Source organism: Anguilla anguilla, chromosome 6 (genome assembly GCF_013347855.1).
Source record: "Anguilla anguilla isolate fAngAng1 chromosome 6, fAngAng1.pri, whole genome shotgun sequence".
In the NCBI taxonomy this organism is placed as follows: Eukaryota; Metazoa; Chordata; class Actinopteri; order Anguilliformes; family Anguillidae; genus Anguilla; species Anguilla anguilla.
Window position 1 is genome coordinate 3,722,479 of NC_049206.1, and position 22,547 is coordinate 3,745,025.

General features: G+C 50.6%; 3 protein-coding genes across 3 annotated transcripts in view; 2 read left to right on the forward strand and 1 right to left on the reverse strand.

Moving 5' to 3' along the window:
• Window positions 1–266, reverse strand: part of LOC118229063 (MAU2 chromatid cohesion factor homolog) — a 10,981-nt gene extending 10,715 nt beyond the window's left edge. Inside the window, exon 1 of the mRNA XM_035420732.1 lies at window positions 1–266. This exon is cut by the window's left edge and continues 2 nt beyond it. Within this exon, the coding sequence (XP_035276623.1) occupies window positions 1–232 (232 nt within the window). The 5' untranslated portion in view covers window positions 233–266.
• Window positions 267–1,595: 1,329 nt separating this feature from the next.
• armc6 (armadillo repeat containing 6) lies at window positions 1,596–6,094 on the forward strand. Its single transcript, XM_035421224.1, has 8 exons — window positions 1,596–1,747; window positions 2,012–2,152; window positions 2,325–2,410; window positions 2,783–3,341; window positions 3,816–3,961; window positions 4,260–4,391; window positions 4,765–4,902; window positions 5,837–6,094. The coding sequence occupies exons 2-8, from the start codon at window positions 2,032–2,034 to the stop codon at window positions 6,047–6,049; spliced, it is 1,395 nt and encodes a 464-aa protein (XP_035277115.1). The 5' UTR covers window positions 1,596–1,747; window positions 2,012–2,031; the 3' UTR covers window positions 6,050–6,094.
• A 700-nt stretch (window positions 6,095–6,794) lies between these two features.
• On the forward strand, window positions 6,795–21,283 carry slc25a42 (solute carrier family 25 member 42). Its single transcript, XM_035422624.1, has 9 exons — window positions 6,795–8,562; window positions 13,136–13,238; window positions 13,551–13,700; window positions 16,202–16,313; window positions 17,173–17,198; window positions 18,336–18,502; window positions 18,859–18,975; window positions 19,472–19,623; window positions 19,747–21,283. Exons 3-9 carry the CDS (start codon window positions 13,614–13,616, stop codon window positions 20,070–20,072), a joined length of 987 nt encoding a protein of 328 aa, XP_035278515.1. The 5' UTR covers window positions 6,795–8,562; window positions 13,136–13,238; window positions 13,551–13,613; the 3' UTR covers window positions 20,073–21,283.
• The last annotated feature ends 1,264 nt before the right edge of the window (window positions 21,284–22,547 follow it).

The window sequence follows — 22,547 nt, forward strand, 5'->3', positions numbered from 1 at the left end:
CCTTTTCCAGGTGGCTGCGGGCGAGTTCGCTGTTCTTGGTGTGGTGGTAGAGGACCGATCCCAGCTGCAGATGCGTCCGCGCCTCTACCCTCTGCGGCGGCTTAAACTGAAAGACCGCCTGCAGACAGTGGACGCAAAGACGGATCTTTGGGGGGCTCGAGGTGCGGAAGTGCTCCGCGAAACCGAGCAGTGCGAGGTACCATGACTCCGGGGCCTCTCCACCAGACGCCATTTTGCCGACGACAACAACAACAACAACAACCACCACCACTGTCGCTGTTCCATCCCGCGGGATTTCACCCAATGCAACGAGAATTCTGGACGAAAGGCATCTCGGGAGACGTAGTTTAACGTAGAATATTGACAACCATACTGTATCGCCAAAAGCAGCAACTTGTCTAACAACCAAAAATGGAAAATCCAGGTTCCGAAAGCAGAAGTCCTCCCCAGTGTTTTGTTCCAATCGCCTGAATTTTGTACGAATTTTGTGGACGAAAAGGAACATTATTTCCAATGGACAGGTCATTGTGACATTCTGCCATTGACTGGGGAGGAAGATAATAATAACGTGATTTGTATAGCACCATTGATAATAATTAGATGTATGCAGCACCTCTGATAATCTATAGCATCATTGATAATAATTGGATTAATTTAGCAGCATTGATATTAATTGCATTTATATAGCAGCATTGATAATCTCAAAGAGCTCTCCATTGAAGAGGTACTCCTCAGTGACCACCACTGTGTATCACCCACCTGGATGATGCCTAGCAACCACATCACACATCAGCTGAAATGGAATGGGAGGGAATTATAAAGCATTACGGTGTTAAGGAAACGGTTGGGCAGCCGTTCTGAGAGAAGTAGTTTGGGAATTTAGCAGAGGTTCCCAGAATACCCCTCCTGCTGGTTGTGATAAAGTTCTATGGTGTTCTTAAGTTCAAGACCTTGACTCAATGTTTCAACTGAAAGGAGGCCTCCGAATTGTAGTATCCACCCTGTCAAAGTACTGGGCTATTGGCTTTCGGATTGTACCGGGGGAAATTCTGCCCCCTACTGGCCCAACAAGAGAAGCTGCAAGCCCAACCCAACTCAGTTATTCAGTTTTTTCATTTTTTCTCCTCTTTGCTTGGATTGATACAATATGCAATATCCCGGACCGTGGACTAGAAAATAATTCAATAATTAATATATACGAGGCAGCAGTGAAATTAAATTAATATATCATCCTATGTCCCAGCTATTCATTTTTATCCCCTGGAGGGGACATTAGTCTGATTTTGGTCTCAGGAACCATACAGTCTACTAAGCTGAGACCTATGTCAACATTTAGTAAAAATAAAATAAATAATGTTTACTTGTTGACAATATTTTCCCAGCAACGTGTTTTTTGTTACCCAAGAGTTTAGAATACATTTAAATGTGTTAATATGCTATTATTTAAGTTTATTCAGTGTTTTGGTTATGTTTTAATTGTCTCCAAGGCAAGAAATGTATTGGCTGTCGAGGTTCTGTAATGTAAATGTAAGTTGTGCGGAACCTTGTATCGTCAATGCACTCGCAACCCGAATGCGTTTGTCAGCGTAAGTTGCCTACTACCATTCTTGATCCATTAGCGCTACGCTGTAGAAACCAACCAAGTGTACAACTTGCCGTAACGCTAGTTACGTACGATAAACCACTAGTTCAGTGATTCTGCCGGTTATCTGCGTGTTGCGGGTTGCTTGGCTGAAAGGCGGTTGTGGTGAGTTGCGATGGAGTAGTTAATTGTTCAGCTAACACACTTTAGGTAGTTTAGCTAGCGAAAAGTACCTTGCGCTAATGCGATATTTGTTCTCATAGACGGTCATATTTTATGACAGCCGGTCGTATTTTCTCGTGGACAGCTGGAATGGACTGAGCTGCTCGGTTAGCTTGCTAGCATAAAACTATCTGTATAGCTAGCTGTATTTGGATGTGTGGAAGATTTTAGAGTGCAATGACCAATCTGTTCGACTTTCTAATGCAGCTGTAGGCTTGGGCGTGGAGATGGCGGCACGTAGGATCACACAAGAGACCTTCGATGCGGTGGTCAAGGAAAATGTCGACGAGTTCGAAATGGACCCCGACGAAGCCCTGAACGAGGCCGTACAGCAGTTCGAGTCCCAAGGTGCGGATCCTCTTTGGGTACCCCATGACAAAGCGAAACACAAGACTCCGCTGGATACGTGGGTGTCAGTGGTACATGACCATTCAGAACACGACGAATGTGTTCTTATTTGTTGTCATGGTTTCGTAAATGCACTGACAAGTAGCGAAAATAATGGCGTGCTTGTTTGCAGGCGTGGACCTCAGCAACATTGTGAAAGAAGTACCGACAGCGGCAACAGATGAGACGAAGGACGAACAAACGCATGAAGTGCTGCAGGTAATTCATTCATTCATTCATTCATTCATTGAATTCGTTCAGGTCTCTGTATCATCTCCCTGATGAAACTACAGTTAATTTATTGTATTGCCGATTGACCCCCTAGCTGCAGAAATCGGGAAAGGCTGGTTTAATATCAATATAGTGCATTAGAGTGGGGTCTACTTTCTAAGCATTAAGGGCAGGGCCACAGCTATGAATTATAAGGCCCGGCCTATATTTTGTAAAAAAAGAAAAAAAAGAAATTAAGGATACTGTAGTTACACCCTGTACGCTGGGCCTGGGAACAAGTGTCTCAGTACTTATTATTAATAATAATAATAATAATAATAATAATAATGATAATGATAATGAGTTTTTGGCTTCTCGCAGGCTCTAGAAGCCCTGCAGAGCTCAGCGAGCTTGTCGTGCGCAGGTGGTCACCTGGAGCGTTTCACGGAGCAGTGTAAGAAGGGCTTCGCCCAGCGCCACCTGGCCGCCCAGAAAGACGCGTATCCCACAATCCTCTCCTGCTGCAAAAGGGCGGGGGAGGATCGAGAGGCGCTGCTGGCGGCCCTGTCCGCGCTGGCGGCCCTGACGGACGGGCAGCCCGACCTCCTGGACGCGGCGGGGCGGGACTTCCTGTTGGGGGTCCTGGGGGCGTGGCGGGAGGACGCGGCGGTGACGTGCGCGTGCGCGCGGGCGGTGCGCCACTTCTGCCTGAAGCACGAGCAGAACCGGCAGGACCTGGCGAAGGCCGGCGTCCTGGGCCTGCTCACCGACGCCGTGGCGCGGCTCGGCGGGAACGTCGACGTGGTGCGGGAGGCCTGCGCCGCGCTCCGCGTCATGACCTTCGACGACGACGTCCGGGTGCCCTTCGGCCTCGCCCACGACCACGCCAAGATCATCGTGGAGCACGGCGGGCTGAAGGTCCTCATGGAGGCGGCGAGAGGTGAGAGGAAGAGGCGGGGCCTGGGGAGGCGTCACTCACACTGAGTGACAGTTTGGGTCGCACTGCCCGACACGCGGTGGAACGTGATGTCATTGTTGCACGTGCTCACATTCAGGGGAATCCACAGTGCAAATCAAAATAAAAAAGAAAACAAACTGAAGGTATGAAGAGAAATATATATATATATGAGTATGATTACAGTCAATAGCACATATATGTATTTACAGTCTCAAACTAGAACGTTATAGTGTCAGGAAGGAGGAAACTTGCAGTAATCACACTAAACACAAACAGCATATTGGCAAATGTGCAAAGGTAGAATGTCAGTTAATAGATTAGCTGTGAAAGTCAATTGATGCGTAAAAAGTTCAGAGCTAAAATAATTTATTATGGTTGCCATGCAGCGCATTGCAAATGTTTGTTCCCCTCTCCCTCCCTCTCCCTCCGTCTCACCCCCCCCCCCCCACCCCACAGCTCACCCGAATAACACGGGTGTCCTGAGCGAGCTGTGTGGCACCCTGTCCCGTCTGGCTGTGAGGAACGAGTTCTGCCAGGACATCGTCGAGCTGGGGGGGCTGAAGTTCATGATGACCCTCCTGGCCGACAGCTTGGATCACCAGGTACGGACCCGAATCATCAAACCTGGCTCTCCTAGTGAGCAGCACGGCTGGTTTTTAATTTTGTGGTTGCTGCTGTTGCGCTGTATCAGGTTCCTGCTTTGTGATTGGTTGCTGCTGTTGCGCTGTATCAGGTTCCTGCATTGTGATTGGTTGCTGCCTTTGCGCAGTATCAGGTTCCTGCATTGTGACTGGTTGCTGTTGTTGTGCAGTATCAGGTTCCTGCATTGTGATTGGTTGCTGCTGTTGCGCAGCGTTGGGTTCCTAGCCCCTAACGCAGTGTGTTTGCGTTGTTGCGCAGGAGCTGGTGAAGCAGGTGCTCGGCGCTCTGCGGGCCATCGCGGGAAACGATGACGTGAAGGACGCCATCGTGAAGGCTGGAGGGACCGAGCTTATCGTCATGGCGATGAACAGGCACATGTCCAATCCACAGGTGTGACTTCCACCCCCCCCCCCCCCGCCCAGACATAAACTTTTCTGTGAATTAATGACAGTGTTAAAAGAAGCTGTCACAAAATTTACAGAATTCTTTTCCCATGACATGGCACTTTCTGATAGCGTTTGATATTTGTTATTAACCTAATTTTATTTAGTAGAAATTCAGGTTCCTGCATTGTGATAGGTTGCTGCTGTTGCACAGTATTGGGTTCCTGTTGTGTGATTGGTTGCTGCTGTTGCACAGTATCAGGTTCCTGCTGGGTGACTGGTTGCTGCTGTTGCGTAGTATCACATTCCTGCATTGTGATTGGTTGCTGCTTTTGCTCAGTGTCGGTTGTGTGTTGTGATTGGTTGCTGCTGTTACGCAGGTGTGTGAGCAGGGCTGTGCTGCCATGAGTGTCCTGGCTCTGCGCAAACCCAACAACTGCCAGGTGATCATGGACACTGGAGGGGCTCTGGCTGCCCTGCAGGCCATGAAGGCCCACCCAGGAGATGCCAACGTGCAGGTAAGGGGCTCAGAGACACACACACACACACACACACACACACACACTCACTCACAGAGGCTGTACATGCCATGGTTGCTTTGGTAAAGATATGTAGGGCCATGAGTTTCATCTGCCTGTATGGTTGAATCAGTCTTTTTATTAATCCTGTCTTGATTTATTGCAAATTAGAGGCCTGTCAGTCCTAGCGCTGTGGCTGTAGAGACACCTGGTGGACAATCTGCAGAATGCACCCATTTTAGACAAAGGAAAAAGGGGTGGCATGGGGTCCCACCCTACAATATGATTGGCCAACCCTGGTGCCCGCTCTACGTCATTGGATCAGAGCACTGTAGGGGGATTGCAGCGTATAGGGTTCCAAGAAGCCCTGCAATAACTTAAATTATTAATGGTGTTAATGGTATTATAAGCTTTGCTTAGTACACCGAATTAATGTGTTGTTCTCTCCATGAAAAACAGTCGATCAGTACAATGCATCGTAAGCCAATTTTCAACCCTGTGCTTATTTCTGTTTTCCTGTGGGCCAGCTTTGATTGGTTTTTGGTTACCCCTGCCCGCCCCCCTCCCCCCTCCCCCCTCCTCCAATTGAAAGAATCCTGGAATCACCTCTGGTTACTGCTTTTCCCGCTTTTTACCCCTTTAAATGTTGTAAGCCTATTTTAAACAGCTACTGTTTTGAAAACTAAACTGGAGCCCTGTTTGTAATTGTTAGGTGGGATAATGGGATCCTTTTTTGGAGAATTGAATTTTTTTGGACAGAGGGCTGCTGTAACGGGCTCTCTCTCTCCCTCTCTCTCCACCCCTCCCCCTCTCCCTCTCTCCCTCTCTTCCTCCCTCTCTCTCTCCCCCCTCTCTCTCCCTCTCTCTCTCCCCCTCTCTCCCCCTCCCCCCCTCCCCCTCTCTCGCTCTCCCCCCCCCCCCCCCCCCCCCACAGAGGCAGTCCTGCATGCTGTTGCGGAACCTGGTGGCGCGCACGGAGACGTTCAGCCAGCCCATCCTGGATATGGGGGCGGAGGCCCTGATTCGCCGGGTGCTGGCTGCGCACCGGGACTGCGGGGACGTGGGGCGCGCTGCGCTGCGGGACCTGGGCTGCCCGGTGGAGCTGCGCGAGCTGTGGACGGGCAAGAAGGGCAGCCTGACCAACTGAGACCCCGCCCCCTGCCCGCCGGACCCCGCCCCCTACCTGCCTGACCCCGCCCCATACCCACCGGACCCCGCCCCCTACCCGCCTGACCCCGCCCCCTACCCGCCTGACCCCGCCCCATACCCGCCTGACCCCGCCCCCTACCTGCCGGACCCCGCCCCCTACCCGCCTGACCACGCCCCCTACCCGCCGGACTCCGCCCCATACCCGCCGGACCCCGCCCCCTACCCGCCGGACCCCACCCCCTACCTGCCTGACCCCGCCCCCTACCCGCCTGACCCCGCCCCCTACCCGCCTGACCCCGCCCCCTACCCGCCTGACCCCGCCCCATACCCGCCGGACCCCGCCTCCTACCCGCCTGACCCCGCCCCATACCCGCCGGACCCCGCCCCATACCCGCCGGACCCCGCCCCCTACCCGCCTGACCCCGCCCCATACCCGCCGGACCCTGCCCCCTACCTGCCTGACCCCGCCCCATACCCGCCCCTACCTGCCGGACCCCGCCCCATACCCGCCGGACCCCGCCTCCTACCTGCCTGACCCTGCCCCATACCGCCCCTACCTGCCGGACCCCGCCCCATACCCGCCGGACCCTGCCCCGTACACACCTGACCCCACCACCTACCCACCGGACCCTGCCCCCCTACCTGCTGGACCTCGTCCCCTACTCACAAGACCACCCCCCCTACGAACCAAATCCCGCCCCCTAGTCACCTGACCCCACCCCCTACCCACCAGACCCCGCCTTCTTACCAACTAGACCCCACCCCCTAACCACTATACCCCGCCCCAATGAACAGGACCCCGCCCCCCTAACCATCTATGTGGTCACAGATGAGGTCTCAGTGCTGCAGGTTTCACTAAATTATTGTTCTCGTTTTTTCCATTTCCTCTCTTACTTAAATCAGACCATCGGTTGTACATGCAGGCCGGCTTCATTGGTGCAGATGTCGTTTGTAGATTTAATGCTTCCAAACTGCCTCCCACCAACCGTACCGCAGGAGACACGGAACCAGACCCGGGTCAAATACCTATTTGTTTTGGATTCAAATACTTTCCCACGCTTTACTGATCTTGTCTGGTGTATTGGAACCGATGAAATACTCTCAAAAAATGCATACCCCTCCCGCTGGTCATATTGGCAGGCTCAATTACGCCAGGCAAGATCAATAGAGCTTTGTAGCACTGATGCATTGTGGGATTTGGAAGCCCTCACTCGGCAGACACTAGTGGAACCCCCCCCCCCTCCCCCAGGCAACAGCCAATCACAGCTGCCAGCCACATTCGGGACTGGAGCTGATTTGATACTACAGCATGGAGGACGTCCACACGTACACCAGTGCAGAATGAGCCACCCATTACTAACTCCTGGTTTCCCTGATCTGTATTACGTGGGGATCAGCTAGACATGGCGGAAACATTGAAGGGGATCCAGATGACATAAAGATCAGTGAATCTGTGCATTAATTTTTGTCCTCAATGTTTGTAAGTGCTGGAAGCTTCTGCAGTGTTCTTTAAGCCACATTTAATACGAGATCTGGGCCTTTTTTTTGGTTTCTGCTGTTGTATATTGTACATATATTTTTTTCTTCTTCCAATTAAATTTCGACATGTGTTTTTTCTTATGGATTCATATTTTGTAGTTTGAACTTGCCCCATTTTTAGAAAGTTACGTAATACCCAAGTTACGGCGTATACTTTTATTTATGAGCCAACTATATGAATATATTAAGTGCCCATTCACCGAAGTTAAACACGCATGGTCAGTCTGTCTGGTAGTTGTTTTGAAATTACCGATTTGGTAGAAAAACGATCCGCGTTTTTGAAAGTGTTCTTATTACCACTTTTTACCAAGAACTTAGCTGAACGCTTAATGACTATTGCGCGGTAGCATCTGCTGCTGCTAGTTTAAACTGCGAATCTGCTCGCCTGTCATGTACAGTAAGGCCTTTGACTCTGCTACATTTTCTATTTGTTTTTTATTAATTAAAACTGCTGAATGTCTTCATTTTTGGGTTTTCGCTTATTTCTTAGAATGAGAACTACCAGCCACAGACAAGTTTGCTTTGTTTTCAATTGTTGTCCTCAAACAAACTCGGTTTCAACCTCCACGCCCCTCAAAACAACCTATCGCAGTGAGCATTGCCTCAGAACTCAGTTTCCCAAGGTCCTCTGTGGGGCTCTCCCACTGCCAAGATAGCAGCAAGCACAGAAGATACTGCTTTCGCATTTGTGAAAGTCACGTCGCTGTCGTGGTTATGGGGCGTTAGGAGGAAATGTTGACAACTTTCCACTGGTTTGAAGAAATGTCTCACAACGACTGGACTCCGAGGGGCATCGCACATTGATGCGAAGACTTAGCTGACTGGCTTGTAAGTTTTAACTGGGAACTTCGCTTGCAAGCTACCGTTCAAGGAGGAGGAGTGTCATTGAAGAGGCGAGTTGTCGGAGATTTGAAGTTGGATCCGAAAAATCTAAAAGCACCGAAAGCCACAGGTGGTGCTGCGAAAATATCGGTAAGGAATGATAGTGCCGTAGTTAAGGTTATCGAATAGAGGTTGCTCGATAGCTGTTCACAGTGGGCTAGCTGGCGTTAGCTAATGCAAACGAACACGCTTTGGCGCTGCGGTGGAATGCACATGCACATAGCTAACGGGAGCTGTGCAGCATTAGCTAACATTACAGCTGTCGGCGCACTGTCAGTTCTATTCAGGCTATTTTAACGTTAGTCTCGCCTGGGTGCTGTGTTAGCTAGTTCCATCCCGCGAGTTGACATAATACTCATTTAGCTCTAACGCCAGCTGCTTAGGACTAGCGCTTGTTAGCTGTCTTGTTTTGTGTTTAGCTTGTTGATAACAGCGTGTGGTTAGCCAGCGGTGTTGTTTTTCAAATATCAAACTAGTCTAACTGTCCCACGTTATATTTAAGCCTGGCTTTAACTTTTGACTGTGCATTTAGATTAGGCGCGACTATGGTGTGCAACGCGTTGCTAATGACCCGTCGCTTGCTCCATCATTGCTAGGCTGTTACGAGTTGCTGGCTTGCTAAACTGTCCAGCAAATAAACTGTTGGTTAACGCTAGCAAGTGAGCTGTCTGTGTCTGCCCACGATAATGATACGAGCTCGCCATAGGTTGTAGAAAGTAGACTACGCGTGGAATTATCCAGAAGCATGGTCGTTTCCTCCATTTCTGTGAACGAACGCAGGCAGTTTATTTAAAAATAATTGTATTAAAATATGCAAAATATTCCTTTATATTACACGGTTGTGACGAACACTCAGTATATTAACTAAAGTGATGATGTCTGTCAGCTAGCTGCGGTGTATTCCGCTGTGGACGTTAGATCAAAGCTTCGTAATGTCGTAGTAAATCTTAATTGCCATTGTATTATACGCCTGGTTTAGGAATATAAATCATTCACACAGTGGAAAAAAAAAAAATTGATTCATTCATTTGAAATTAGGGTTACTGGTCTGAATCCGCAACAAGGCCATTGTCATTGCAGTTTCGAGAAAATCACTACCACGACCCTGTTGTGTAAACTGCTAATATTAGGAAAGCTGTGAGCGGAAGTTACTGTATGTAAACCGTCCTGACTGGGTCATGTAAATGTGTCTGTCAAGTAAGACGCAATGAGGGACAAGGGGATCAAAGTTTCAAAGGTATAGATTATTTCGACTACTTGTCTGTTCAGATGAACTTTAACCAGACGCAGGGCCCTCAAAAAAATGAGCAACTTTAAAGTATAATTATTATAATAATAGTTTTAAAAAAAATAAACACCCTAGAAATCACCATAAAGTGGAACCACAAGCAGGAAATACAGGTTTTGCTGTAACTAAATCCTGAGGTTAATTTTTTCTCGTGGTTGGCTCAGAATAGTTTGAGTAACTCAGAAACCCCCCTACCCCCACCCCCCAAATAAAAACACACGTCGTCTTTTGGACTTTGAACCAAGTACATCTGCACTGATTATTTAGCTTATTTAGCGTCTGAATTGCGTTCTTGTTGGTACTGGAATCAGAGTTCATGGTAGCCTTTATTGGCGTTGAGTCACATGGCTGTCTTGCACGGAGCCCCGTTCAGTGGAAGTGGGGTCCAGCGCTGCTTGTGAAAGACCTGACTGCCGGGGGAAACCCAAGCTCCATTTTCACACTTACCTGAGATGTTTAACCGGAACCCCACCAGGCTACTGAATTCCCGGGCAGAAAAGGAATTAAGAAAGGGACGAGAAAATAAAATGACGGATTTGGATGCAGGTTTTTGGAAGTGGGGAGGGAGGGGGTTGGGGAATTAGGGGGGGGGGGGTGTGATATGAGGCCAAATGCTCCATTTAGACAGATCGGAGGCCCGTGGGAGATGGCACCAGAGTGCTGAGATACGCAAGTAAACACTGCTTTGGCCAACTGGGTCCTGCAGCGCTGGTTAAACTCACCCACCACAGCGCAGAGGGACACAGAGTACAGACTGAGACACTCAGCCCCTGTGTTGCTCCTGATTAATCTCTCCCACCACAGCGCAGAGGGACACAGAGTACAGACTGAGACACTCAGCTCCTGTGTTGCTCCTGTGCTCTCTGCTGCTTCTAAACTGCTGACGGTTCTGGTTCAAGGCTTCTTCCCCGCTGGACACTGTGCGTCGCCAGTTCATCACTCCCCCCCCAACCCCCCCCCCCCCCTCGGGAATCGAATTTTCACACACGCCAACGTTTGAATTTGCTCGCTTGCTCATCTTGTTGCTCTCAAAGATCTGTGGCAGAGCAGAGAGACCTGTTGAATTTGAATTGTGTGTTGGCACACGTACGCCTCGAAGGGCGTTGGGAAAACTAAACCATCGAAGATAGTGTAAAACAAATAAGCATTTAAAGCAGACTGTTATTATAACCCAGGGGATATTAAGGTGGTATTTTTGGGTCTGAGGAGGAGCCTGTGTGGGCATTTCCACTTTACCAAGTTTTTAAAAAAAAAGATGATTTTCTGTTTGTGCTGCGTGTTAGTATGTGTGAAAAGTGATGTACAAAAACAAAAGGAACTTGTTTGCTTAAACATTGTTAGGTACTAATTCTGTTTCACATACAGAGCTTAAATTTTGCCAGCTATCAGTTATGCTGAAATATTTACCCTGGTTGTTCAGTCACCAAAGTTAACACCCTGTTTGGGTGTACAGTAGGTGGGGTTGAAACCTTTGCCCTTTGCTCTGTCCTGCTCCATGGCGCCGCCCTGGTGTTCAGTGCTGCGGTTCGGTTTGCGGGGAAAGGAAGGGCACGCCTGGGTGGTTTTCGTGAGCTGTGAGGTCGTGCAGTTTGGTAAATGGTAAATGGACTGCGTTTATGTAGCGCTTTTATCCAAAGCGCTTTACAGTTGATGCCTCTCATTCACACACACACTCACACGCCAACGGTGAAAGGCTGCCCTGCAAGGTACCAGTCATTGCATTGCATTACATTACAAGCATTGCATTACAGGCATTCGGCAGATGTCTCTAAGCAGTGCGTCTGACAGTGAGAGGGCATTTGTGCAGTCCACTGATTTACTGTGTGTGTCCATTAGCGACGGCTAACTTTCTCTGACCAGCTAGCGTATGTGCAAATTCACTGATGCACAGTTAGCTGTGCCAACTATGACCAATGATACAAATCATAACTGCACACAGATAGCATTCATACGAAACTGTAAAAAAAACAACAACCTTAAAACCATTCAAATACCATTTTGAAATCCCTGAAATAATTTAGGGGGTGGAGTCTGAAGAGGTGGGTCTTCAGCCACAGGGAAACGGTCAGTGGTTGCACCTGTGTTTAAAAGTTTAATTTATAATTTCTCATTGGTCTTCTGCATTTCCCTGAACAGTAAATGCACAAATAAGTCACCGCTACTAACATATATAATCGTATGTATAATAACGAGTACATTAACTGCTCAACACTCTGTAATAACAAACGCAGAGTCATCTGCGGTCTTGCACACCTCACACATCGGGTGTCGAGGAAGTTGTTTTTTTGTTTTCTTCTTCTTCTTTGAATCTGAAGCTTCTCCATCTGTACTCCCTGTAGAAAAAAACAAAACCAAATACCCAAAGATGCGTGCGTGTTTAGTAGCATATGAAATGAGAGAGAGAGAGAATTTGAGGATGTGATTGTGAAAAAGGAGAGGGGGGTGGACAGATGAAAGGGTGGGGGGGCAGCGTGTAGAAGGAGGGACTTTAAAAAGCAGCTCCATCTGTGTAACGTGCGCATTGTTTTTTTTTTCCGTATTGCTCCATCTTCTTAATTCTTATTGGCTGTCTGTGCGTCAGGGGGCGGGTCTTACCTTAGGAGACACTCTCTGTCCCCTCCAGTGAAGGCTTAAGCCACTGTGTAAGCTCTGTTTTTCTCCCGATTACAATATTGTGCTTTATTAATGTTATATTATCGATTTCCATTGCTGTATTAGTTTAGTGGTGAAATGTATATAGGACTTTTGGGGGGGGGGTGGGGTTATGGGGTATGGGAGGGTGGACTTGCCTCACCTTTCCCACACTTCTATAAATAGGGGACCTTTCACCCAAAAAGCAGCTCAGGGCTGGACGCGTGGTGTTTGCCAAACAGCACGGTCTGTGTTGTTGTCCTACATAAATCCTTTGGGCAGGCGGGGGGTGTCTTAAACATGGAACCACTGTTTGCAAAGTTATTGTTGTATTTTGTAAAGGAAAATGACTCATTAGATGACCGCTGGCTATTTGTATACCCGAGAGTAGTGTTTCCACATACGCCCTTAGCTGGATAAGCAGATAAGCTCACTGTCAGACTGGTTGTTGTTTTTACTGGAGTTGTACATGCGGGTCGCCTGTGCTACTCGAGAGTGTGCCACAGTCGTGATGCAGCTCTGGGTTCAAACTCGCAACCTCTGGTCCTTCATGCTGACAGTGCCAGGTTTGATGAGGCTGAGCTGGGGTCCGTAGTCCAGCGTGGTTTTTGTGTGGGAGAGCCAGGCCAGCTTCCGGGCAGCTTTATTTTTAAACCTCACCTCTGTCGATAATTTAAGCCTCGGACAGGAAGGAAAGGCCAATGCTGTGCTGTTATCTCTCTCCCATGTCACATGATGCATTAGGACCCGAGGAGGACCCCCAGTCTGTGGACCCGGGCGTCCTGTGAGAACGCCTGACACAAAGGGCACTCCGGCGATCTGCCCCCGTAGTGGGGGTGGGGTAGGGGTAAGTACCGAAAACAAAAAACAGTCAGGGATGAATGACGGAACATTCTGTTCTTTGGCTGGGGGGGATTAAAAGAGAGATTAAAAGTAACCAATGTGAATGAAAGAGATCAAGTGTGCTTCAGGTGCGCTAGTGCTAGCAGCTATTTTTGTTCCCAAGTTTCACTGAAGTGTGTGCATGAGTTTGAATCTGTGTGTGTGAGTGTGTGAAAGCGATTCAGTGTCTGAGTGTTTTAAAGGTGGGGGTGTTTGGCTGTGGATCAGGGAAATTGTGGGATTGAACCCTGTTCTCTCTGTGTTTTGCTCCCTACAGTGTGGTTTGGGGAGGGGGGTGGTTGCCCCGTGACCGAGCCTGCATGTGCGTGGGGGTCCTGCCATGGGGAACGGGGTGCAGGAACATCAGGGTCCCAGGGCCCTCGCCCAGGGTGAGGTGCTGCCACGCCCTCCTGCTGCCCAGTCTGAGGTATGTGGACACGCCCACATGGACACGCCCACAGTGACACGCTTAGACATGCCCGGAGTGACACGCTTAGACACGCCCACAGTGACACACTTAGACACACCCACAGTTACATGCTTAGACACGCCCACAGTGACACGCTTAGACACGCCCACAGTGACACACTTAGACACGCCCACAGTGACACGCTTAGACACGCCCACAGTGACACGCTTAGACACGCCCACAGTGACACGCTTAGACACGCCCACAGTGACACGCTTAGACACGCCCACAGTGACATGCTTAGACACGCCCACAGTGACACGCTTAGACACGCCCACAGTGACACACCCCAATCAGGGCAGCTGGAATTGATAGTTCATGGGTGATTCAGGGTTCCTTTGCTGCATGAAAAAGTCTTTAAATTTTTGTGAACTGTACTCATTAATTTTTTTACCATGGGCATCATTTTCATGTTCTATGCTAATAATGCCCTTGGAAAATGGTTTTGATTCAGAAATCACAAATTTCTGCATTCAGAATTAATATTCGGGGTAGTCATTTTCATATGCTGGCTGTTTCTTTGTGGATTTGTGTCAGATTTTTTATTTCCGTGTTGATGTGCTGATTTCTGTGCCTGTTTCTGTTCTTTAATTTTGGGCTGTGCAGTTTGAGAGAACGGGATCTGGGAGAGAGCTTGAAAATTCAGTTCAGAATTCCGGGTTTGTCAGTCCTGGATCTCGCGGCAGGGTTTGGCTGTTTTCGTGTTGGCGAGCTCGTCCTGGCACGCTACCATGGACACCTTCCAGAACTTCGGTTTTTTTTTTTTTACAGCCAGGGCTTTGGTGGAAGGTTCCAGAAAGCCGAGCACAAGACCACACACGCCCTTCATTTAAGGGATCCCAGGTGTCTCTGCGCAAAACGGACGCACAAACACAAGCGCACGCACGCCCACACACCGACACACACACACACAGGGTGTATCTCGCCAGCACCTCACAGTGTGCAGGCACTGACTCTCTGCTTATCTCTGCCTGCAGTCTGTGTCTGCTCCCGGCCGCGTTAGCATCAGAGCTACCATTAGCACCCTGTTCAGTGGGCCTCAGAAGTACTGCCGTCATTCCCTCCGGGTTCGTGAGCATTTTCGAGACTTCCTGATCAAAAAAAACTGACGGCCTATGGGAGAAATGAACGCCGTTTTCCTCCTATATATTTTTTTGCCTTTGCACACACATAACGTGGGTGTTTGTCTCTTTTACATGCGCATGTAGAGAGAGAGAATGTAAGAGGAGTGGAATGTTTAAAGTCTTTCAAAGGTCCCATCCCCTCCAGTTAAAGAATCTATCAAAACAATCAAAAAAGCGATATGAACAGTCCTGACATCCCTGTGAACGATGCCCGATCCCAGGCTCAGATATTAATATTTTCCAGGGGGAATAATCATTTGCGAGTGTCATTTTTTGCGGCCCCAAACGTAGATATGGCAAGAGATGGCAGTCAGATAAGCCACACCCCCTTCTCCGCTCTCCCGTGGAGCGGCACTCTTCGGCTTGGAGCTGGGTGTTGCGCAAAACACCCCCCCCCCCCCTTCGTTTTGTACTCTTGTACTCAGAGAAAGACAAGTGATCTCTCACTGTCTGGGGTCTGTCCTTGCACAAGAACGACCCCCCCCCCAGCCCCCCCGCCCGGGCTGTACTCCCATCCCTCTTGGTTTAATCTTCTACCCCAGGAATGTGTCGTCGAGGGCAACCGCGGAATGCCCTGGCCAGCAAGTACAGGCACGCCGAGTGCTGACCTCTGTTCTGTTACAGGCGGGAGCGGTGTTACGCTTTTTTGTGTCCCTCTGGTCTGTTACAGGGGGGAGTGGTGTTACGCTTTTTTGTGTCCCTCTGGTCTGTTACAGGGGGGAGCGGTGTTACGCTTTTTTGTGTCCCTCTGGTCTGTTACAGGGGGGAGAGGTGTTACGCTTTTTTGTGTCCCTCTGGTCTGTTACAGGGGGGAGCGGTGTTACGCTTTTTTGTGTCCCTCTGGTCTGTTACAGGGGGGAGAGGTGTTACGCTTTTTTGTGTCCCTCTGGTCTGTTACAGGGGGGAGAGGTGTTACGCTTTTTTGTGTCCCTCTGGCTTGCTGCAGGGGGGAGAGGTGTTACGCTTTTTTGTGTCCAAGCAGCCACCTTTTTTAACGAAAGGTTTTTTGGGGGCAGAGGGGACGGTGTGGGTGGTTGGTTGACTATTTGGATTTTAATCTGAGATTTCGATCTAAACGTTGGGCTATTTGCCCTGGAGGTCAATAGTCCTGCAGCTTTTCTTTTCTCCCTGATTGTTTGACCATTGATTAGTGTCACTGATTTGCCAGAGAACACACTTAACTGGAGTCCCTACTAAACTCACTGAGGGGTCATTTTTAGTATCCGTCTGTCCTACCATGTCTGACCTTTTGACTGTCTGTCTGAATCTCTGTCTATTTGTCTCTCTGTCTCTTTGTCTGTCTGACGGTCTGTCTCTCTCCCTGTCTGTCTGCAGGGCTTTAAGCAGAGCCATACGATGGTCACGTCTCTGCTTTCTGGGGCCTTCGCCGGCGCTGTGGCCAAAACTACCGTGGCTCCTCTGGACCGAACCAAAATCATCTTCCAAGGCAAGGAGAGCTTATTAAGCCTTATAACAACATCCCAGGCAATGAGAGCTTATTAAGCCTTATAACAACATCCACGGCAAGGAGAGCTTATTAAGCCTTATAACAACATCCACGGCAAGGAGAGCTTATTAAGCCTTATAACAACATCCAAGGCAATGAGAGCCTATTAAGCCTTATAACAACATCCCAGGCAATGAGAGCTTATTAAGCCTTATAACAACATCCACAGCAATGAGAGCTTATTAAGCCTTATAACAACATCCCAGGCAATGAGAGCTTATTAAGCCTTATAACAACATCCACGGCAATGAGAGCTTATTAAGCCTTATAACAACATCCCAGGCAATGAGAGCTTATTCAGCCTTATAACAACATCCACGGCAATGAGAGCTTATTAAGCCTTATAACAACATCCCAGGCAAGGAGAGCTTATTCAGCCTTATAACAACATCCACGGCAATGAGAGCTTATTAAGCCTTATAACAACATCCACGGCAAGGAGAGCTTATTCAGCCTTATAACAACATCCAAGGCAATGAGAGCCTATTAAGCCTTATAACAACATCCCAGGCAATGAGAGCTTATTAAGCCTTATAACAACATCCAAGGCAATGAGAGCTTATTAAGCCTTATAACAACATCCAAGGCAATGAGAGCTTATTAAGCCTTATAATAATGACCAGTATAATCATGATTATAAGAACTCGTTGCATTCTGAAATTTGCATGTTATTCATTATGTATTTTGGGTATAAAGCAGGAAGGCCACAGTGTCACCTGTCACTTCCTCTTCATCTTTTCTGAACAGATTCTTTGGAAAAAAGGCATGTTCTCATTTTTATTTCCTCTTTGTATTGCAGTGTCTTCAAACAGATTCTCTGCTAAGGTAAGGTCTGTCCTACCCTGTCTGTCTCTCTGTCCTGCCCTGTCTGTCTGTCCTACCCTCTCTGTCTGTCTCTCTCTCTGTCTCTCTGTGTGTCCTATCCTGTCTGTCTGTCTGTCCTACCCTGTCTGTCTCTCTCTCGGTCTCTCTGTCTGTCCTAACCTGCTTGTTTGCCTGTCTCTCTGTCTCTCTGTCTGTCCTACCCTGTCTGTCTCTCTCTCTGTCTGTCCTATCCTGTCTGTCTGGATGAAATGAGGTCACTGGTGATAAAGAACGTAGCTCACGGTGATCCGGTTGCCCCGCCCCCTCAGGAATGTGGCCACACCCCCCCAGACAGGATCACATTTGTGCAGGGGTGGTAAAATCTTACAGAAAAACACTCTTCCTCATACCTCTGCAAGTTGGTAAATGCACATTGAAGTCTCGATTTTCAGGTCGTTTCAAGTTTGTTTTAATTCCGAAGAGGAACTAGCTGGCCTTCTTTGCGAATACTAAACCCTGCAAGAAAAGTCCCTTCTACAGAATCACACAACCCCCCGCCCCCCACAGCATTCTGGGTAAACTGCTTACGTGTTGTCTGAGAAGTAATTGGATAGTGGTCACATAAATGTTCACAAATTCTTTCCCTCTGTACCTCAGCCTGAAGATGGCCATCTGGTCAGCCACGGGTGTCCTGGCGTTAAAATGGACGCCTGGTTGTCTTGGTTACAGTATACAAGGACAGTGCCCCGGCACAGGATATTTCTTAATATGGTCAGGAGAACTGTCCCCAGCCAAGGTCTGGGAGAGTCACGGGGTCTGCTGGGTTTTCAAATTAGCAGTGAATTTAGACACAAGAAAGCAGCAGCGGGGGGGTAACCAGGACCCAGCCTGACCAATCCTGCGTTAGGAGAATGGGGCGGGGCTTTTGGTTCAGACTGACAGGATGAGATTAGGGGAATGTTTGATGGGTGGAGGAGGCGGGACTCTGACTTTGACTGACAAGACAAGATTGGGCGAGTGTTTGAGCTACGTTGGGGGGTGGGGCTCTGATTTTGACTGACAGGATGATATTGAGAGTGCGTTGGTGGGACTGAGTGGGGGCGTGGCTCTGTGGCATTGAGGGTGTGGTTTGTTCGTTTCCGCCCCCCCCCCCCACAGGAAGCGTACCGGCTGATCTACCGCACCTACCTGCAGGACGGCTTCCTCAGCCTCTGGAGGGGCAACTCGGCCACCATGGTGCGGGTCATCCCCTACGCCGCCATCCAGTTCTGCGCCCACGAGCAGTACAAGCGGCTCCTGGGCGAGTACTACGGCTTCCAGGGGAAGTAAGGACCGCCCCTTTCCGCTCCCTAAGCTCCGCCCACCCCCTCTACCTCTGCTGCACCGACCAATCGGCACGCTGTGTTTAAACACTGCTCAGATTCTCTGGAAATGCACCGCATGCCTCCTCTGCCTGTTTGACTACCCCCCCCCCCCGTCTGATAGATGTCTGAATCTCCTCCAGCCACTAGAGGGCAGCAGTCTCTCACACGCTGCTTTAGCCTCTCTGTATGAGGTGCTGGGAGTCAGGCCCTAGCGTCAAGGAAGGTTCTGAGTAACTGGCGTATTCCTGCGCGCGGTTCGCTAACTGCTTTTATTTACGGTCGGCGTTTCGTTCCCGTGTCCTGTGCCTTTCTCTCAGGGCCCTGCCGCCGTTGCCACGGTTACTCGCCGGGTCGTTGGCGGGCACCACGGCCGCCATGATGACCTACCCTCTGGACATGGTCCGAGCCAGGATGGCGGTGACACCCAAGGAAATGTGAGCAGCCGCTAACACCCACTACACACCGCTCACCCGCTAACAGCCAGTACCATTCACCCCACTACACACTGTTCATCCGCTAACACCCCACTACACACCGTTCACCCGCTAACACCCCACTACACACTGTTCATCCGCTAACACCCCGCTACACACCGTTCATCCGCTAACACCCCACTACACACTGTTCATCCACTAACAGCCAGTACCATTCACCCCACTACACACTGTTCATCCGCTAACAGCCAGTACCATTCACCCCACTACACACCGTTCACCCACTAACACCCTGTACCAGTAATTCTTTGCCCTCTTATTTTTCCATAACGGCTACTTTGAAGGTTTCCCTCCGCTAAAAACCCAGTGAAAGCGTTTGGTTGGACATGTCAAGCCTTTATGAAGCAGCCATTAAACAGCCATGCAGTCTGTGTTCATATATGGATCCCTATCACAGGGCGTTGGCCTGCTTTGACCTTTGACCCTCCCCCCCCAGGTACAGTAACATCATGCACGTCTTCGTGCGGATCTCCCGGGAGGAGGGGCTTAAGACCCTGTACCGCGGGTTCACCCCCACCATCCTGGGCGTCATCCCGTACGCCGGCCTCAGCTTCTTCACCTACGAGACGCTCAAGAAGCTGCACGCAGGTAAGGCCCCGCCTCCCCAACCCCAATGAGGTGTGGCTTTGTGAGGGTTGGAGTGAAGGTGGGCCTCCAGGAGCAGGGCCGGTTCGGTCTGACCCTCCGCGCGTCTCTCTCTGTCTCCTGCAGAGCGCAGTGGGCGGAGCCAGCCGTACTCGTACGAGCGGCTGGCGTTCGGCGCGTGCGCGGGCCTGATCGGCCAGTCGGCCTCGTACCCGCTGGACGTGGTGCGGCGGCGGATGCAGACGGCGGGCGTGACGGGGCACACGTACGGCAGCATCGCGGGCACCATGCGCGACATCGTGGCGGAGGAGGGCCTGGTGCGCGGGCTCTACAAGGGCCTGAGCATGAACTGGGTCAAGGGCCCCGTCGCCGTGGGCGTCAGCTTCACCACCTTCGACCTGACGCACATCCTGCTGCGCAAGCTGCAGCAGCGCGGCTACTTCCCCTGGTAGCCAGCAGAGGGCGACCTGGGGCCGGGGAGGAAGGCGAGAGGTGATCCTGCGATTGCGGGCCCTGTCCACTAGGTGGTGCTGGTGGACCCGTGCCGAAAGGCAAGCCTGCGGCCAACGAGGTGTGATGATGCGTACCATCCAGCAGAGGGCAGCGCTGGAGTTAACGTGCCTGTTTTAGCGCAAATGCCACCATTTTTGGAGGGGAAAAAAAAAACGCACACTTTTGTCTCGCGTATGTGCGCGCACACGCACGTGTGTTTGTGTGCCTCCGTGTGTGTGTGTGTGTGTATGCAAATGGCTTTCAGGGTTAGGGCAATGTTGCACGTTGTGGAAGCACAAGAATAAGGTTTGGCTCTGTGGAACGCTTGGTTTTGGTACTTCTGAGCAGGGCAGAGCATTTTCTACCAGCTGCTAAGGGAATGGGTAGTGTTGTGTGTGGGGGTTAGGGTTAGGGGCAGAATCTCCCAGCTGTGCTACCCTATCAGATGCTCGGATGATGTCACATATAGGTCTAGGCCTGCAGCATTAGGAAACGCTGTTTCAGTAACTCACTCAGTGGTTGTATGTACACAGGTACGTGTGTGCGTGTGTGTGTGTGTGCGTGCGCGCGTTTATGTGTGCACGCGAGAGCGATTTTGTCTTGTCCTTAATGACTGTTCAGAAGCAACAAAGTTATAGAACAAAGACTGACAAGCCCAGGTTAGTAGGCTTAATTTTGCTGTTATTAATTCCACGTGGAGAAACGGTGGAAAGACAGTGTTTTCGTCACAGAACACCACGTTTCTGTCCTTTGTTACACAGAGCTTCTCTCACTGTTTGATGAAGCGTTAATTGTTAAATACCAGACCTGGGTCAAATACACATTTGTTTTGGATTCAAATATTTTTCTGTGGTCTGTTGATCTTGCCTGGCGTAATTGAGCCTGCCGGTATGACAAGAAGTCGAGGTTTTTCACTTTTTGAGCGTATTTCTTTGGTTCCAGTACACCAGGCAAGGTTGGTAAAAGCATAGAAAAGCATTTGAATCCAAAACAGGGACGTTTTTGACCCAGGTCTGTTGAACACGTATTTTGTGCATGGTGTGGTTCCTAACCTGACTAACGTTTACGCGTTTGCTCTGCTGTAGTCGTGTTTTTAAAGTGTTCTGTGGTTTGGCCGCGTGGTGACTGCTCTTGGGTTTGGTGCGCTGGTGAGGGCGGGTTTGGTGCGCTGGTGAGGGCGGATTTGGTGCGCTGGTGAGGGCGCTGGTGAGGGCGGGCCGTGTAAATTTGGGACGTCGTTAAATTTAGAGCCGATCTGGAGGACCTGGGCGGTTGCTTGGGCGGTTTTCGGGACACGTGCCCGGCGACGAGCAGCGGGAACAACCGGGGAGGGGGGGGGGGGGGGTCTGGGCTGTTTGTGCGGGACACCGCCCACACGCGGGGGGGGGGGCGGGGGGGGGGGGGACTTGCGCGTCCGCTGCTATCTGCTCCCCCGAAACACGGGGAAAACAGAGAACCGGTTCCGTCCAAATCGAGAGAACGAAGCGCGTTCCCCCGTCCGCGCGGCCGGCCCGCCGGCCCACGCCACCGCGTTTACCGTACTTTCGTCTGAATCTTTTAACGTTTCTCGTCCGTTTTTTTTTTCGTTTGTTTGTTCGTTTGTTTGTTTGTCTTTGTTTTTTTTTGACGCGCGCGTTCGCCGGACCCCCTGATCACCCCAGAGGGGGTCTCAGGATTTCGCCCGCTGCCGAGTATGAGTTATAAAGTGCCTGGCGCTGGCGCAGCTGCAAACCCCTGGGGCTGCTGGGTAAAAAAGAAAACACCGCCGCCTGTGGCGCATGAGCGGGCGCCGTGGTTCTCTGAGCGTATCTGGCCGTGCCCGTGCCCGTGCCCGTGCCAGCTGTGCCCCGTGGTTTTTAGGGGAGGGATTCAGTTTGGCGGGGGTGGCAGGGTCCATTGCTCAAGCCGACCCCCTGTCGGCTGTCCCGGGGCACCTGTGGCTTGCTCTCTGTGCACGCGTATGATTGGGTCTCCTCTCCTCCGCCCCCGAGCGCGTACGCGTATGATTGGGTCTGCTCTCCTCCGCCCCCGAGCGCATACGCGTATGATTGGGTCTCCTCTCCTCCGCCCCCGAGCGCGTACGCGTATGATTGGGTCTGCTCTCCTCCGTCCCCGAGCACGTACGCGTATGATTGGGTCTCCTCTCCTCCGCCCCCGAGCGCGTACGCGTATGATTGGGTTTCCTCTCCTCCGCCCCCGAGCGCGTACGCGTATGATTGGGTCTGCTCTCCTCCGCCCCCGAGCGCATACGCGTATGATTGGGTCTGCTCTCCTCCGTCCCCGAGCACGTACGCGTATGATTGGGTTTCCTCTCCTCCACCCCCGAGCACGTACGCGTATGATTGGGTCTCCTCTCCTCCGCCCCCGAGCGCATACGCGTATGATTGGGTCTCCTTCCCCCGCCCAGCGCTCATCTTGTGTTCAGGAGGAAATCC